The sequence below is a fragment of the Anolis carolinensis genome, unplaced genomic scaffold, assembly GCF_035594765.1.
Source record: "Anolis carolinensis isolate JA03-04 unplaced genomic scaffold, rAnoCar3.1.pri scaffold_8, whole genome shotgun sequence".
NCBI classification, from domain to species: Eukaryota; Metazoa; Chordata; class Lepidosauria; order Squamata; family Dactyloidae; genus Anolis; species Anolis carolinensis.
In genome coordinates this window covers 6,924,357-6,941,996 of record NW_026943819.1, presented here as the reverse complement: position 1 = coordinate 6,941,996, position 17,640 = coordinate 6,924,357, and the positions used below count along the sequence as shown (strand labels likewise).

The 17,640-nt window shown below is 40.3% G+C and overlaps 1 protein-coding gene across 2 annotated transcripts in view; it reads left to right on the top strand.

Moving 5' to 3' along the window:
• The window catches only part of LOC100559613 (disintegrin and metalloproteinase domain-containing protein 9), a 46,911-nt gene extending 29,344 nt beyond the window's left edge, over nt 1-17,567 (top strand). For both annotated transcript variants that reach the window (XM_003226844.4, XM_062961475.1), the window contains 14 exons: nt 1,431-1,600; nt 3,104-3,185; nt 4,261-4,394; nt 5,273-5,444; nt 7,158-7,250; nt 8,202-8,397; nt 9,316-9,421; nt 9,687-9,870; nt 10,093-10,173; nt 10,406-10,511; nt 10,833-10,971; nt 11,384-11,480; nt 11,793-11,932; nt 13,277-17,567. In XM_003226844.4, the coding sequence (XP_003226892.2) occupies nt 1,431-1,600; nt 3,104-3,185; nt 4,261-4,394; nt 5,273-5,444; nt 7,158-7,250; nt 8,202-8,397; nt 9,316-9,421; nt 9,687-9,870; nt 10,093-10,173; nt 10,406-10,511; nt 10,833-10,971; nt 11,384-11,480; nt 11,793-11,932; nt 13,277-13,358 (1,782 nt within the window). In that variant the 3' untranslated portion in view covers nt 13,359-17,567. The remainder of the gene's footprint in view (nt 1-1,430; nt 1,601-3,103; nt 3,186-4,260; nt 4,395-5,272; nt 5,445-7,157; nt 7,251-8,201; nt 8,398-9,315; nt 9,422-9,686; nt 9,871-10,092; nt 10,174-10,405; nt 10,512-10,832; nt 10,972-11,383; nt 11,481-11,792; nt 11,933-13,276) is intronic.
• Nucleotides 17,568-17,640: the final 73 nt, after the last annotated feature.

Below are 17,640 nucleotides of genomic sequence, written 5' to 3'. Positions count from 1 at the left end.
TACTCGAGTATAAGCCGACTCGAATATAAGCCGAGGCACCTAATTTTTCCATAAAAAACTGGGAAAACTTATTGACTCGAGTATAAGCCGAGGGTGGGAAATGCAGCTGCTACTGGGAAATTTCAAAATAAAAATAGATGCCAATAAAATTACATTAATTGAGGCATCAGTAGGTTAAATGTTTTTGAATATTTACTGTATTTCAAAGACAAACAGTAAACTAGCTCTCTAAGTTAAAAAGGAGGGTCAACAAAAGCAATATTGTATTAACAATAACTTAAAGGGATATACCTAGTTTTGATTTTTTCTCCTCTGAAAATTCAGGAAATTGGGTGGGTTTGAAAGAGAGCCATACAAACAAGGAGGAAAAGAAATATATCTCCTGTCCCTCCTTCCTTTTGACTCAAACAGTTCTTGCAATAATAGTAACAACAACAACAACAGCAATAATAATAATAATAACTGGACAATCTGGACAGAAAAACAAGAAAACTCATGACAATTCATCATTCACTGCACCCTCGCAGTGATGTTGACCGGCTATATCAGTCTAGAAGATCAGGGGGCAGAGGACTCTTACAAGTAAAACAAGCAGTCAAAGAAGAAGAACATGCCCTGGCAGAATATGTAGAGCAAAGTGAAGAACCTGCTTTGATTGAAGTCAAAAATCAGAAACTCCTCAAAGCACAGCAGACAAAAAACCAGTACAAGAAAACCGCACTACAAACTAGAGCTGACAGCTGGCACAACAAAGCATTGTATGGAAAGTTCCTTGACAAAATCAAAGGAAAAACTGATAAGGAGAAGACCTGGCTCTGGCTCACGAATGGGACCCTGAAGGAGACAGAAGGCCTGATCCTTGCAGCCCAGGAGCAAGCCATCTGGACAAAGGCATTCAGGTCAAGATCGAAAAATCAGCTGATGACCCAAAATGCAGACTGTGCAAGGAAACCGACAAAACCATTGATCATATCCTCAGCTGCTGTAAGAAAATCGCACAGACAGACTACAAACAGAGGCACAACTATGTGGCCCAAATGATTCATTGGAACTTATGCCTCAAGTACCATCTCCCTGCAGTAAAGAACTGGTGGGATCACAAACCTGCAAAAGTATTGGAAAATGAGCACGCAAAGATACTGTGGGACTTTCGAATCCAGACTGATAAAGTTCTGGAACACAACACACCAGACATCACAGTTGTGGAGGCTTTTTCAGCCCCCAAAAAGATAAAAACTCGGCTTATCTTCGAGTATATACGGTATGTGCTTTTGAGGTGGGCATCCATCCCTTAGGAGACTTTGGAGAACTGTGCCCATACCAAACTGGGGCAGAGGATGTGAAGGCAATGCTTGATTGCAGTAGTATTTTCCCCAACAATTGCACATTCTGTCCTGAATTGCATTGCATGTGTCTTTCTGTCTTTTCAGATGTATGCTACGTTGAACATCCGCATTGTGTTGGTCGGCTTGGAGATCTGGACTGTGCAGAACAAGATCAGTCTCGAAGGAGGTGCTGCGGATGTTCTTGCCAACTTTGTTCAATGGCGAGAGCGGGATCTCATTCTGCGCAGACGGCACGACAGCGCACAGCTTGTAATGTAAGAAACTCTTCCTTTTCCATACATTCCCCATAAAAGGACCATGCAGTTGTATTCATATAGTTGACACTGTATAGAGCAGTGGTTCTCAACCTGTGGGTCCCCAGATGTTTTGATATCACTTGAACTGCCATGGCTCAATGCTATGGGATACTGGAGTTGTCGTTTTGTAGCTGTCCCTCCAAACTCCAGAACAATTTTGCATCTTTAAAGATAACAGCAAAAGCACGAGCACAAATAAATAAACACAAACAGTGCATTTGGAGCATGGGACTGTCATAATAAATTATACTAACATGCAGTGATATTGGAACACCAAGCTAATTTCTATAGCTATCCACGTATTTTAATTTGGTACAGTAGAGTCTCACTTAGCCAACATTCACTTATCAAATATTCTGGATTATCCAATGCATTTTTGTAGTCAATGTTTTCAATACATCGTGATATTTTGGTGCTAATTTCATAAATACAGTAATTACTACGTAGCATTACTGCCTATTGAACTACCTTTCCTATCAAATTTGTTGTACGGTCGAGTCTCACTTATCCAACCTTCGCTTATCCAACGTTCTGTATTCAGTAATGATATTAATGATAATGGCTTTAGTAATACACACTGCTTCACTCCCTTCTCAGCCTCCTTTCTGGAAGAATCCTTTCTTGGGAGGTGTTAGCTGGCCCTGATTGTTTCCTTTGTGGAATTTCCAATTTCCCTGCTTTCAGAGTGTTGTTCTTTATTTACTGTCCTGGTTTTAGAGATTATATTGTTCTGTATTATTCTATCACAGTAATTATTTCATATTACAGTAGAATCCCACTTATCCAACATTCGCTTATCCAATGTTCTGGATTATCCAACGCAGTTTGCCTTTTAGTAGTCAATGTTGTTGTAGTCAATTTTTCAATACATTGCAAAATTTTGGTGCTAAATTCGTAAATACAGTAATTACTACATGATGTTATTGTGTATTGAACTGCTTTTTCTATCCATTTGTTGTAAAACATGATGTTTTGGTGCTTAATTTGTAAAATCATAACGTAATTTGATGTTTAATAGGCTTTTCCATAATCCCTCCTTATTATCCAACATTTTTGCTTATCCAATGTTCTGTCGGCCTGTTTATGTTGGATAAGTGAGAGACTACTGTATAACATGATGTATTGGTGCTTAATTTGTAAAATCATAACCTAATTTGGTGTTTAATAGGCTTCTCCTTAATCTCCTTATTTGCTTATCCAACGTTCTGCCAGCCCGTTTATGTTGGATAAGTGAGACTCTACTGTATTTTAAATGCACCAATTTAGCTGATGATCCATTGAGTTAATGACTCACATTCCCCGAATTAAATTCTTTAATATGGTATGTTAAACTTGTATTATTCTCCAATATAACACAACTGCCTCTCTTTGCTTGCAGCAGTATAAAACAGAATCAACATGTGCTTGCAGCCAATGACTAATTAGGCCTCTGCAATTAGGATTATTTTGTATTTCATTTAGGACAAAAGGCTTTGGCGACGTTGCAGGAATGGCCTACGTGGGAACAATATGTTCCAAGAGCAACGCTGGAGGGATTAACGTGGTAAGATATCCTGCCTTTGCGCAAAGTTCAGAATTATGCGTGTCATGTTGATGCATTTCAAATTTGGGATGGGTTTATAGGAATTGGGATGTTTCCTTTTCACACACTTCCACTTTGGTAACTTTTCATGTGTTTGAAGAAGGCTATCTTATTTTTAATCTGCATTTTAACTCTGTATATCTTGTATTTTAATCACGTTTCACCTCTTTTTGGATGTTTTCTTTTCTATGGCATGCATTAATTTGAATATTACCGCTTTTGCTGCTTTTCCGAAACAACCACAGAGTGCCTCTACACTGTGGATTTAATGCAGTTTGGCACCACTTTAATCACCATGGTTCTATACCATAGAGTTGTGGGAGTTGTACTTTCATGAGGCACCGACACTCTTTGGTTGTTTGCTTTTTCCCCCCGTGTCAGGAGCGACTTGAGAAACTGCAAGTCGCTTCTGGTGTGAGAGAATTGGCCATCTGCAAGGACGTTGCCCAGGGGATGCCTGGATGTTTTGATGTTTTACTATCCTTGTGGGGGCTTCTCTCATGTCCCCGCATGAGGAGCTGGAGCTGATAGAGGGAGCTCATTCTAGTTTTCCCTGGGTTAGATTCGAACTGGCAAGCTTCAGGTCAGCAACTCAACCTCCAAGTCATCAGTCCTGCCGGCACAAGGGTTTAACCCACTGTGGCACTGGGGGCTCCTCAACACTCTTTGGTAGAAAAGGACTTTTAAAAAATATTTTCAAGTTGTTAATACAAAATATGTAGATAGAGAAAGCGGGTATATCTACATGGTAGAATAAATGGGAGTTGTAGTTTAACAAGATCTTTATCCTTTTCAACACTCTTAGAAGTTAAGTTACAACTCCCATTTATTGTATCCACCTTCTCTATCCACATATTTTGTATTCACAACTTGAAATATATATATATATATTTAAAAAACTTTAAAAGTAATAATTGAATTTGCCGTTCTGTATTAGGGACAACATTGTATATAATGGGACTTGAACATTCACAGGTTTGGGAGGTCCTGCATCCCAACCCTTTATTTTTCTCTTTTTTTCCCCTTTACTTTGTAGTTTGGCCCCATCAGTGTCCAGATGTTTGCCTCCATTGTGGCTCACGAACTCGGCCATAACCTGGGAATGAACCATGATGATGAAAGGCACTGTCACTGCCCGACAGATAACTGCATTATGAAATCTAAAGCATCGTAAGTCATTCTTGCATTTGGGTTCAGGGAGCTTCTGGATAGGATAGAAGGACACAGATTCTTTTTAAGGCTACTAGATTGCTAGTCTCCCAATGCAATATAACCCTTCCAGACAGGCCCTATATCCCAGGATCTCATCCCAGGTTTACTGTTTTAAACTGGATTATATGAATCCCAATTGCTAGATAATCTGGAATAAACAGAAAACCTGAGATCAGATCCTGGGATACAGGGCCTGTCAGGAAGGGCCTTTCATAGATATAGTAGAGTCTCACTTATCCAACATAAACGGTCCGGCAGAACATAAGCGAATGTGTTGGATAATAAGGAGGGATTAAAGAAAAGCCCATTAAACATCAAATTAGGTTATGATTTTACAAATTAAGCACCAAAACATCATGTTATACAACAAATTTGACAGAAAAAGTAGTTCAATACACAGTAAAGCTATGTAGTGATTACTGTATTTACGAATTTAGCACCAAAATATCACGATGTATTGAAAACATTGACTACAAAAATGCATTGGATAATCCAGAACATTGGATAAGTGAGTGTTGGATAAGTGAGACTCTACTGTATTGCTTGATGAAAGCTAGGGTGCATCTCCACTGTAGCATTAATGCAGTTTGATACCACTTTAACTACAGCGGCCCAATACTGTGGAATCGTGCAATTTGATGAGATACTAGTACTCTTTGGCAAAGAGGCCTAAAGGCCTCATAAAACAACAACTCCTGCAATTCCCTAATATTGAGTCAGGGTAATTAAAAGTGTTGTCAAACTGCAATAATTCTACAGTGCAGATGCACCCCTGGTTGGAAAAAACATTTGGAATTGGGGTGGCCCTAATTCTTTTTAATATGCCATGTTTATAGAGGAGCCAGAAACTTCAGCAGCTGCAGCGAGGAAGACTTTGAGAAGCTCACCCTGAACAAGGGGGGAAGTTGCCTTCTCAATATTCCCAGACCGGAAGAAACCTACAGTATCCCCTACTGTGGCAACAAACTGGTGGATGCAGGAGAGGAGTGTGACTGTGGTTCCCTGGAGGTTAGTAACTATTGGGATGAACAACTATGGAGTGCTACAAGTGGGATGAACAACTATGGGAGTCTAAGGGGCATTGTGAAGCATCTGTTTTGGAAAAGATCTCCTCTTTGTCAACAAGTGTCTAGAAAAAATGTGCCCAAATGTCCTAGGGTGCATTTGGGGACTTTTGGCAAACAATCCCCCCCTCAAAAAACCACGAATTTTAAAAATTTGTATTTCAAAGTGGGCAACTCTACCAGGCAAGATTCTAGAAAAGATCATTAAGGAAGTGGTCTGCAAACACTTAGAAATGAATGCAGTCATAGCTAATAGTCAACATGGATTTATCAAAAACTTGCTTATCAAAAACAAGTCATGCCAGACTAATCTGATCTCTTTTACTGATAGAGTTACAAGCTGTGTAAGTGCAGGGAACGCAGTGAATGTAGCATATCTGGATTTCAGGAAGGCCTTCGACAAGGTCCCCCATGAACTTCTGGCAAACAAATTACTGTATATACTTGAGCATAAGCCTAGTTTTTCAGCCCTTTTTTTAAGACTGAAAAAGCCCCCCTCGGCTTATACTTGGGTGAGGGTCCTGGTTGGCTTATATTTGGGTCAGCTTATACTCAAGAATATATGGTACATTTATTATTTTTCTCTATTATTATTGGTATTATTACATTTATTATTTTTCTCTATTATTGTTGCTACTATTACATTTATTTTACTCTATTTTTATTATTATTAATACATGTATTATTTCACTCTATCATTATTATTGCATTTATTATTTTACTCTATTTATTATTACATGTATTATTTTCCTGTATTTATTATTATTATTATTATTACATGTATTATTTTACTCTATTATTATTAAAAGGATACATAAGCACATTTACATTGAAGAAGAGGAGAATAATGATTTGATCAGAGTTGGACAGTCATATCTTAAATTACAGTTTGATGTAAATATCCAAAAACATTTAACCTACTGATAGTTCAATTAATGTAATTTTATTGGTATCTATTTTTATTTCTGAAATTTACCATCCTTGGCTTATACTGGAATCAATGTTTTCCCAGGTTTTTTTGTGGTAAAATTAGGTGCCTCGGCTTTTATTCGGGTCGGCTTATACTCGAGTATATATGGTAGTAAAATGTGGGCTAGGCAAAACTACAGTTAGGTGGATCTGTAACTAGTTAAGCAATCAAACCCAATGGGTGATTCTCCTCAATGTTTCCTCTTCATCCTGGAAAGAAATGACAAGTAAAGTGCCATAAACAGGGTTCCATCCTGGGCTCGGTTGTGTCCAACATCTTTATTAATGACTTAGATCAGTGGTTCTCAACCTGTGGGTCCCCGGGTGTTTTGGCCTACAACTCCCAGAAATCCAGTTTACCAGATGTTAGGATTTCTGGGAGTTGGAGGCCACAGGTTTTTGTGTCTGCCACAAACTATGTTGCATTTGTTGAAACTCTATGAGCTATACATTGAAAAAATGATAGCAAAATGTGCTGCAGGATATCCCATAAAAACACATTTCCTGTGTTTTTATGATAGAACCATTTAGGAAATGACATTGATAACCCAGGCACAAAAATCAAATCTGCAACAATCAAAACTGCAAATGTGGAGGGCTGACTGTAATCTCCATTCAAAATATGTGAATATATAAATAGAAATAATGATGTTCTCCTTGTCTCAGTTGTTTTCTCCTAACTTTCCAGGAATGTAAAACAGATCCTTGCTGTGAACCCGGAATGTGCAAACTGCGTCCAGGGGCCGAGTGTGGTTATGGAGACTGCTGTCACAATTGTCACGTAAGACCTTTCCCAAGTTAGTGCAAGAAAAGGGAGGATGCATGGAAATGTTCATGGGCTTAGAGCCTGGCTCCATGTAATACAATTTCGGTGTATAATCTGAAATTCTACTTTTCTTGCCTGAAATGATATAATGGTTTGGGCTTCCAGCCCAAGCATACCATAAAATTTGTGCAAGACCTTGCAGTGCCTAGAGAAGTGTCTCTTCTTGGTCGCCAGTGCAATTCTCTTATCAATTTTCTGTTCTTACCTGCAATGAATGTTTTTTTGGAGTTTCAGCCAAAACATGCCATAGAATTGGGAAGGAAGATTTTGCAGTGCCTGGAGAAGTGTTCTCTCTACACCTACAATGCAATTCCATAGTCAACTTGCTATATTTCCTACCTGAAATGAATGAAAATTGACCATAGAATCGTGCTGGATGCCTAGACAACACTTCTCTAGGCATTGTGAGGTGATCCTATAACACTATGTAACACAATTTTCATTCCTGGGTTATAAATGTCACTTCCTAATTGGATCTATTATCAAAACATGGGAAAAGTTTATTAAATTGCAAAAACTTTTTTTTTTGCGGGAGGGACATCCTGCAGCACATTTTGCTATAGTTTTTCAATGAATATTTCTAATAGAGTCTCAACTGCTTCAAAATAGTTTTTGGAGTATAACAATTATTTTCAAAGCAAGCATCTCACAATTAAACAGGAAATAACACTTTCAAACCAGGAACATAATTTTTTTCCAAATTTTGTTACATAGTGTAATATCCAAAGCTCATTGCATGTAACTGAAACCACGTTATTACAGTGGAGTTACATTACCAGGGGATAAAGTTCTCAGGAAGTTGAAATTCCCTTTGGTTTCTTCCAGATGTGTGCATTATAACTTTGGTTTCTACCAACCGTGTACGTTAACCGTGGTCCATTCTGCTCTTTCCACTTGGATTTATAGTACATGACCAAGGCCACCGAGTGTCGCGAGAAGGCCAGTGAATGTGACCTCCCAGAATACTGCAACGGTACATCAGCCTTCTGCCCGCAAGACGTCACCATTCAGAATGGCCACCCTTGCAAAAAGGGAGAAGCGTATTGCTACAATGGAGTCTGCCAGTACTACGAGGCACAATGCCAGGCTATCTTTGGCCCAAGTAAGAGGGACAGCTTTATATTATTGACATCCTGGTTTGGGCAACAAAGAGCCCAAACAGCCCAGATGTTTTGGCTTTAAACTGCTGCTTTTCAAGAATGTAGAGATTTATAGAGAATGCGTATCTAGGAATCTCTATGTCCCTCAACATAATTCTGTGCTCAACTTCACAGTTGTTTACTTCAGTGAAGGGCAGACTGTATACATGTGTTTTTATCAGCCAGCTGATAAACTGGCTGGGATTTCTGGGAGTTGTAGGCCAAAACACCTGTGAACCCACAGGTTGAAAAGCACTGTTGTAGATGCATCTATGCACACACATGCAATTCAATGTATAGACTAAATGGACATAGTAGATAGACTTATTTCAGAATTCTAAACTTAAAAAAATATACCAAGCAGTTCCTGCTGCATCTGTCCCAATATATATATATATATATATATATATATATATATATATATATATATATATGCATCAGTTATCAGGTTGCGGTGAGTTTTTCGGGCTGTATGGCAATGTTCCAGAAGCATTCTCTCCTGATGTTTTGCCCCCATTTTTCCTGACGTTTCGCCCACATCTATGGCAGGCATCCTCAGAGGTTGTGAGGTCTGTTGGCAAGGCCATTCGATGCTCATCAATCTGACCAATTGCAACATTCACACTTGCCTCAGACAGACAAGTGTTCTATCCTGGACGTCATACCACAGATACATAGATCCCACTTGCCTAGTTTCCAACAGACCTCACAACCTCCGAGAATGCCTGCCATAGATGCAGGTGAAATGTCAGGAGAAAATGCTTCTGGAACATGGCCATATAGCCAGGAAAACTCACAGCAATCCAGTGATTCTGGCCATGAAAGCCTCTGACAACACATCAGTTATCATTGACTTGCTTTTCCAAATCTGTATTTTCCAGAGGCAAAAGCTGCTCCTGAGGTTTGCTTTTCTGCCGTAAACTCCAAAGGAGACAGATTTGGAAACTGCGGCTATCACAACTATGACTACAAGAAATGCTCGAGCTCGTAAGTTGTACGTAGGAAATTGTGGAGGATGCAGAGCTAAGGGTTATTTAATAAGTATTGGGATAAAGGGAGGAAATGCATTGAGATGTGGACATTCCTCAGCCAATGGGTGTCTGATTTAACTGCCTTTCAGGCTTTTGTGGTTGCAGTAAGTGCTGTCCACATACCCTGTTTTCCTTTTAATGTGGAATTGCTTACTGGGAGTTGTGCTTCAGTTCCCAGAGGGGGTTACTAATTGTTATTTTTAAAAAACAAAACCTTGCAGGAACTCTATGTGTGGAAAGCTGCAATGTGAGAATGTGAAAACGCTTCCGGTGTTTGGCATTGAGCCTGCTTTTATCCAGTCTCCGATCAAAGGCAGCACTTGTTGGGGAGTGGACTTCCAGCTCGGCTCGGACGTCCCTGATCCGGGGATGGTGAATGAAGGCACCAAATGTGCACCTGGGAAGGTAAGCTCGGGAAGGCCACCCCATCTAACCTAGACGATTGCGTGGACTGTAGTCCGTGAGAAAAAGATCTTGGAGTCTTAGTGGACAGCAAGTTGAACATGAGCCAACAGTGTGATGCAGCAGCTAAAAAAGCCAATGGGATTTTGGGCTGCATCAGAAGGGGGATTGCGTATACTCTGTGATCTTTTAAGGTGTATATTTAAGGTGTTTTCTTTGCTGCAGATATGTAAGCACTATCAGTGTGTTGATGTGGCAGTTCTGGGCTATGACTGTGACATAAACAATCAATGCAACGGCCAAGGGGTAAGTGAAACAAAATAATCTATGATTTCTTTGAATGATAGTTTAGTGATAGTAAATAGGAATCCTTAGGTCCTCCAGGTTGATTTTCCTCTCACTTAGGACTTGATCCTTGTCTTCATAAAGAAATGCTTGGGATCAAAAGTGGGATCTTTTGTGTTTCTCCCCTACTGAACTATATTTTCTATCCAACTATTCTTTCTTTTTATATGTATAAAAATCTTCTTTAAAACAGGTGTGCAACAGCAATAAGAATTGCCATTGTAACTCAGGGTGGGGCCCTCCCTTCTGTAATACCAAAGGATACGGTGGCAGCGTTGACAGCGGCCCTCCATATAATGGTAAGTAACAGGAGAGAAAAAAAATCTAGTTAATTTATATCCAAGGGTGTTAGGGTTCTGTACAATAAAATCAATTTAGAGCAATGGACAAGAATAACAATGATTAAAAAGGCTACAGTTTCCAAAGGTGGAAGATTCTGAAAGTTATCAGTATATTACACTGAATATCCACATGTTGCTGGAGTCCAATTTCCATCTCCAAACCCTTTTGGTTCTACAATCTGATGCTGTTGGAAGTTTGCAATTTCAATCCTGTGGAAGGAAGTGCTACAGGAATGCAACTAAAAGTTTTATTTCTTGTTTGTCCTCTATCCTCCTTAGATGAAGACACTACGACGAGAAACTGGCTGCTGGCCTTCTTCTTCCTGATTCTCCCTCTATTATTGAGTGTAGTTTTCTGCTATTTTATGCGAAATCGTTTGGGGTATTCCTTAAGGCCTCTAATAGAGTGTTGTTGCGGGTGAGTATTTCCATTCCCCGTTTGGTGGCTCTAGTTCTAAAAATGGGCCAGAAATTCAAGAAAAACATAGTCCTTTGTTCCTCCTGCACTCCAAAACAGCTCAAAGGCTGTGGTCTTGGTTTGTAATGCATGGAAGAACATAGAAAAATCACTTTCTTAATCTTTTGAAGCAATGAAGTCTTTGGTTTGGATATTTCCAAACCTATCTTGCCAACCCTAATGTATGGAAACCTATGTAAGGATCAGAAGACCATTTTACACTCACACATACAGATTTTACATGGAAATTCCACCATATAACATTGCAGATGATTTGTAGCTTTGGCTCTAAGAGGCATACTCTGTTCTAGGAACTTTGGAAAGAACTTATGGGTTCGCTGAGCATTGTCTGTCCTTTTGTCTATCTGTCCAGATGTTTCAGAAGATCGCGTCGCAGGAGGCAAGAGCCGGTCGGCTCCGAGTTCCCACCAAATGTGCCATTCCCACCCATGGATACATCATCCCAAATGGTAGGAGCTTCTCTGTTGTTGTTGTTACAAGCAGTTAGGATTTCTGGGATTTGAAAGCCAAAACATCTGGGGACCCACAGGTTGAGAACCACTGCATGTGTCACCTGTAATCCATTATTTATGTATTTATTTCCATCATTTCTATCCCGCCCTTCTCACCCAAAGGGACTCAGTCTAATCCCTAGGTGTGTTGCATGAAACTCTCTCCCTATCTTCCCTGACCCCACATACAAAGGCTGCCTGAATAATGGACTCCAACTTTTGTGAATTTCTATTTTATTAATAAACTTTTGGTTCCTGGTTTCCTCCCAGAACATGCAGGCGAAGAGATACCCTGTGCCATCATACACAGCCAATCAACAACCATACGGTGAACATTTCTACTATGCACCTCCTCATTCTGCTCCAAGATCAGCAGCGCTGCCCACTGAACAGCATTACATCCCATCAAGGTTGGTAATAGCACTATGGAAAAAGACATAGATAAAAGAACATGCAAGTTTGTAAGTTTTTTAATCGATACTTAGATCATAGTTTGTTTTTGGTTTTTTTCGTGTCAGGAGCAACCGGAGTTGCTTCTGGAGTGAGAGAATTGGCCGTCTGCAAGGACGTTGCCCAGGGGGCGCCCGGATGTTTTTTGATGTTTTTACCATCCTTGTGGGAGGCTTCTCTCATGTCCCCGCATGGAGCTGGAGCTGATAGAGGGAGCTCATCCACACTCTCCCCAGGTGGGATTCGAACCTGGCAGCTTTCAGGTCAGCAACCCAACCTTCAAGTCACTTAGTCCACTACGCCATCTGGGGGCTTTCACATATATGGCAAACAGATAAATACAGTAAAGTCTCACTTATCCAACATTTGCTTATCCAACATTCTGGATTATCCAACGCAGTCTGCCTTTTAGTAGTCAATGTTTTCAATATATTGTGATGTTTTGGTGTTAAATTCATAAATACAGTAATTACTACATAACATTGCTGTGTATTGAACTGCTTTTTCTGTCAAATTTGTTGTAAAACATGTTTTGATGCTTAATTTGTAAAATCATAATGTAATTTGATGTTTAATAGGCTTTTCCTCGTAATTCCTCGTTATCCAACATATTTGCTTATCCAATGTTCTGCCGGCCTGTTTATGTTGAATAAGTGAGACTCTACTGTACATGAAATACACCATTAAAATCCTATATAAATTATTAAAATGCTACATATATCAGTGCCGCTTCTCGGTCTTTTGGCTAAGATCAAGTGAAGTTAAAAGAACATGAATTCATGCATCTATCAATAATTTTATTTATAATCTCAGGCTCACAGAGTTTTTGGAGGATGCCATAGAGGTTCTCCATTCCCCTCGTTGCATTTCCATTGGTCTCTTAAAAAGTGCTAAAGTGGTATATGTTATTTCTGTGAGTGTTCCGGGCTGTATGGCTATGTTCCAGAAGCATTATCTCCTGACGTTTTGCCCACATCTATGGCAGGCATCCTCAGAGGTTGGGAGGTCTGCTGGAAACTAGGCAAGTGGGGGTTATATATCTGTGGAATGATGTCCAGGGTGGGAGAAAGAACTCTTGTCTGTTTGAGGCAAGTGTGAGGGTTACAATAGGCTACCTTGATTAGCATTGAATAGCCTTGCAGCTTTAAAGCTTGGCTGCTTCTTGCCTGGGGCAATCCTTTGTTGGGAGGTGTCAGCTGGCTGTCATTGGTTCCTGTCTGGAATCCCCCCGGTTTTTGCGTGTTGCTTGATATTGTCTGTTGGAGGCAAGTGTGAATGTTGCAAAATCTTTATGTTCTTTGCAGGCCTCCGCCGCCGGCGACGAAGCCTACAAAAACTCAGGAACCCTTGATCCCTTCTCGCCCTGCACCTTTGCCGCCCAAATAACTTTCCGTTTTCCGCCTTTCACGAGCTGCCCTCCGTGCTGGGACAAAGCTGCATTGGTCTCGCATCAAGCGGCCCTTGAAACCCTTCCTTTTCCCCTCAGCACTGGATAAGGAAAAAAGCAAAGTGAAACATAAAACAAACAAACAAAAAATTGCAAAACCAAGGAATGTAAACTTATCAAGCAAAATACCTCTACCAAAGCTGCAGGAAGCGAAACCACCAAGGCTGTGAAAACTGTCTGTCCGAACTGCAGTGGGGCTGCGCTGCCGGAGAAGCAAATCGGCCTCAAATACAGCAATCTTTTAGACGTCGCCATGTCGCCCTTTCTTTTTATGATATCTTTTTAATGATACAATATTCCTTATGTGGGTTCCCTGCCTACCCAAGTTGTCTTTCGTAGGCAATATAAGGTTGAGTGAAGACAGGCATAGCATGGTTAGCTGGATCAGGAGACCAAGCATTAGAGCCACATCTAAGTTATTGAAAAATTTCTGCATGTGGGTGTGGATCACTGCGTCCATTTACGTTCCCAAATTACTCACTTATTGGGAGCAGTCCTGCACTTTTAACCAATACAGCAAACAATGGACCTTCTGAAGTTAACATGTTGCACTTTAAAGCATAAAGTATGGCAAGGCTGATTGCAAGACTTACATTCGATTTGCTGGTACACTTATCTGTCGCTCAAATAAATCAGGCTGAAGGCTCTCTTTTTTTAAAAAAAAAAATTACGTTATACCTGTCTTCACTTGCAACTGCATTAAGTAAAAGACTGCAATTTACGTTGGGCCAGGAAGAGAAACGGGTTGGAGTTTTAATTGCAAAAAACAATGCAAATCTATCTCTAACTCAGAAGTCCAGTGGAGTCATGGTAAATCTGCACAGGACTGCAGATATACTTTATGGATTGGTCAAAAGATAATATGCTATTTATCTTTTTTTCTGTGTTGCTGTGAGTTTTCCGGGCTTGTTCCAGAAGCATTATCTCCTGATGTTTCGCCCACATCTATGGCAGGCATCCTCGGAGGTTGGAAACCGGGCAAGTTGGGCTTATATATCTATGGAATGATGTCCAGGGTGGGAGAAAGAACTCTTGTCTGTTGGAGGCAAGTGTGAACATTGCCATTGGCCAGCTTGGTTAGTATTGAATGGCCTTTCAGCTTCAAAGCCTGGCTACTTCCTGACTGGGGGACATTGAGGGAATCACTGACCTCATAGGGAAGCTGGTGAAAAAACACAACCTACAAACTATCTACAGACCCACTAAGAAAATCCTCTCACCTCTGCAGGAGTCTACAATATACCATGCAGCTCTGGACAAGTCTACATAGGGACTACCAAACACAGCATTGCCCAAACACGAAACAAGGAACATGAAAGACGCTGCAGACTAACTCAGTCAGAAAAGTCAACTATAGCAGAGCACTTGAGCCAACCTGGACACAGCATATTATCTAAGAACACAGAAATGCTGAACCACTCAAACCACCATGTCAGACTAGGTAGAGAAGCCATTTAAATCCACAAACGTGGACAATTTTCACAGAAAGGAAGAAACCATGAAAATGAACAAAATCTGGCTATCAGTATTAAACAAAAATTCCAAAATCAGGACTGTAAATAAAGAATAACACTAAAAAAAACAGGGGAATTCCATACAGGAAACAATCAGGGCCAGCTAACACCTCCCAACAAAGAATTCCCCCAAGAAGAAAGCAGCCAGACTTTGAAGCAGCAGGCAATTCAATGCTAATCACTGCTAATTGTGACATTTACACTTGCCTCTAAGAAACAAAGAGTTCTTTCTCTCACCCGGGACATTCCACTTATATATCAACCCCCCTTGCCTAGTTTCCAACAGACCTCACAACCTCTGAGAATGCCTGCCATAGATGTGGGCAAAACGTCAGGAGAGAATGCTTCTGGAACATGATCATACAGTCCGGATTCCGGCCATGAACGCCTTCGACAACCCGTATCAGTGTTTCCTTCCTGGCAAAAAGATGGAGGGGAAAGGAAAGACATTTGAAGATGACATTTCCTAGTCTCCTCTAAAAATACTAAATGAAACAGGGAGAAAAACTCTATGTTCCATAAGATGAAATATTTCATTGTTAGTACTTTTTTAGGTTTTAATGTATGAAACGGGAGCGGGTCCATAGCTATATTAACCCACTTTAAAACAAAGGCAATTTTTTTACTGTGCTGACTGACACTAAACTGTAGTTAATAAAGGGCGTTAGGTTGAACTTAACAATATTTAGCTAACAAATAGAAGAGCAGCAGATTCTTCTCATTTACCACTAATGAACAGTTCTCCCAAAAAGTACGAAAGCGCCCATTTTTCTGGACAAGGCTAGCAGTGGAGCTGCTAATGGTTTACAAGTATTCTTAATTTCAAAAAGACGGTAGAAAAGGATTTCGCAACGACTCAGTTCTTTTGGATTTGCCAGGAAGCAAAGAGATGCCGGAAAACCCAACGACAACCATAACTCACGGACAAAATATATAAAGCACATATTCTGTTCTATGTTATATATTCCTTGGTGTCTCAATATATTGTTGGGGAGGAGGAAGAGGGTTTTTGTGTTTGGGAAAAATGGGAATGTTACAAAGGTACCGCGTGCACCCTTCATTCCATCCTAATAGTCTGATATTTGTCAGGGTCGCAATGATGCTATGCAAATCGTGCTAATGACATGCAAATTAGCAGCAGCTCTTTGGCTTTGGATGCATTCCCCTCGTGGCCTTCAGATACTTAAGCCAAATTTATCATTTTTATACATGCATACAAGGGCCGGGAAGGTGAATGTATGATATGGGAATGTCAGCCCTGCAGTTGTTGGATGTTGACAGTATAATCAGTATGTCCTTTCGCCAACTCATATATATAGATTGCTTTGAGTTTTCTGGGCTGTATGGCCATGTTTCAGAAGCATTATCTCCTGATGCTTCACCCACATCTATGGCAGGCATCCTCAGAGGTTGTGAGGCCTCTTGGAAACTAGGCAAATGAGGTTTATATATCTGTGGAGAAGAATAACTGTTTGAGGAAAGTTTGAATGTTCCAATTGGCCACCTTGATTAGCACTGAATGGCCTTGCAGCTTCAAAGCCTGGCTGCTTCCTCCCTGGGGGAATCGATACTCAAAAAACGGAAATTTCAGACAAACAATCAGGGCCACTTAACACCTCCCAACAAAGGATTCCCTCCTTTCTGTTGAAATTGTCCACAGACTTGTGGATTTCAATGGCTTCTCTGTGTAGCCAGCTAATTCCTCCCAACGAAGGATTCCCCCAGGCAGGAAGCTTTGAAGCTGCAAGGCCATTCAATGCTAATCAACATGGCCAATTGGAACATTCACACTTGCCTCCAACAGACAAGTTTTTTCTCCCACCTGGCTCATTCCACAGATATAAAACCCCACTTGCCTAGTTTCCAACAGACCTCACAACCTCTGAGGATGCATGTCATTGATGTGGGTGAAACGTCAGGAGAGAATGCTTCTAGAACACGGCCATACAGCTTGGGAAACTCACAGCAACCCAGTGATTCCGGCCATGAAAGCCTTCGACAACACATTCATCACATATATGTATTTGCTGTAAGATCTTTTAGTTTGTGAAGGTGCAAAACTCATGTTTATTTTAAGCCCATTGCAACTGTTATGAGCACTTTAAATCCTGGCAGCCTGCTGAAAAAAATCCAGTTGACATACCTTCCGACACTAATTTCTTTGAAAATGTTTCTTTTCATGTCAGTCAGGATGTTTACATTGGCTAAATCGTGTGGGATTGCCTCAATCTTGTCGGATTGTATTTTGTCAATCTTTGCACCATTGATGAAGCCAGTTTGTTGTTGTTTATTTTATTACAAAATAAATATGTATCTGTTAACAAGAGTCTTCTGGACCTGGTGGTGGGATTATCTTGTGTTGTTATATTTAGAATATGATTACCGGTAGTTTGTGATGGGTCAGGGCTGCTAGGAAGAAACATCCATCCACTCCATTCACTTTAGAATGAAACTGTTATTAAATCAAGCAAACGTTTCCACCCACATGGCAACCACTGTTTGGCATATATGTGTTTGGTACATTACTCCATAATTCTTGCAAAAAAGAAGAGAGAAAAAGAGTCTTTAACGGTGTTTATATGTATTCCTATATAAATATGTCTGCATTTGCAGTAATAAAATACTTGAACTATGGTAGTCTTCCCACTATTTTGAAAGAAAGCTAGAGATCCTGTCTATGGTAAGTCCACAATTTGCTGGGTTGCTG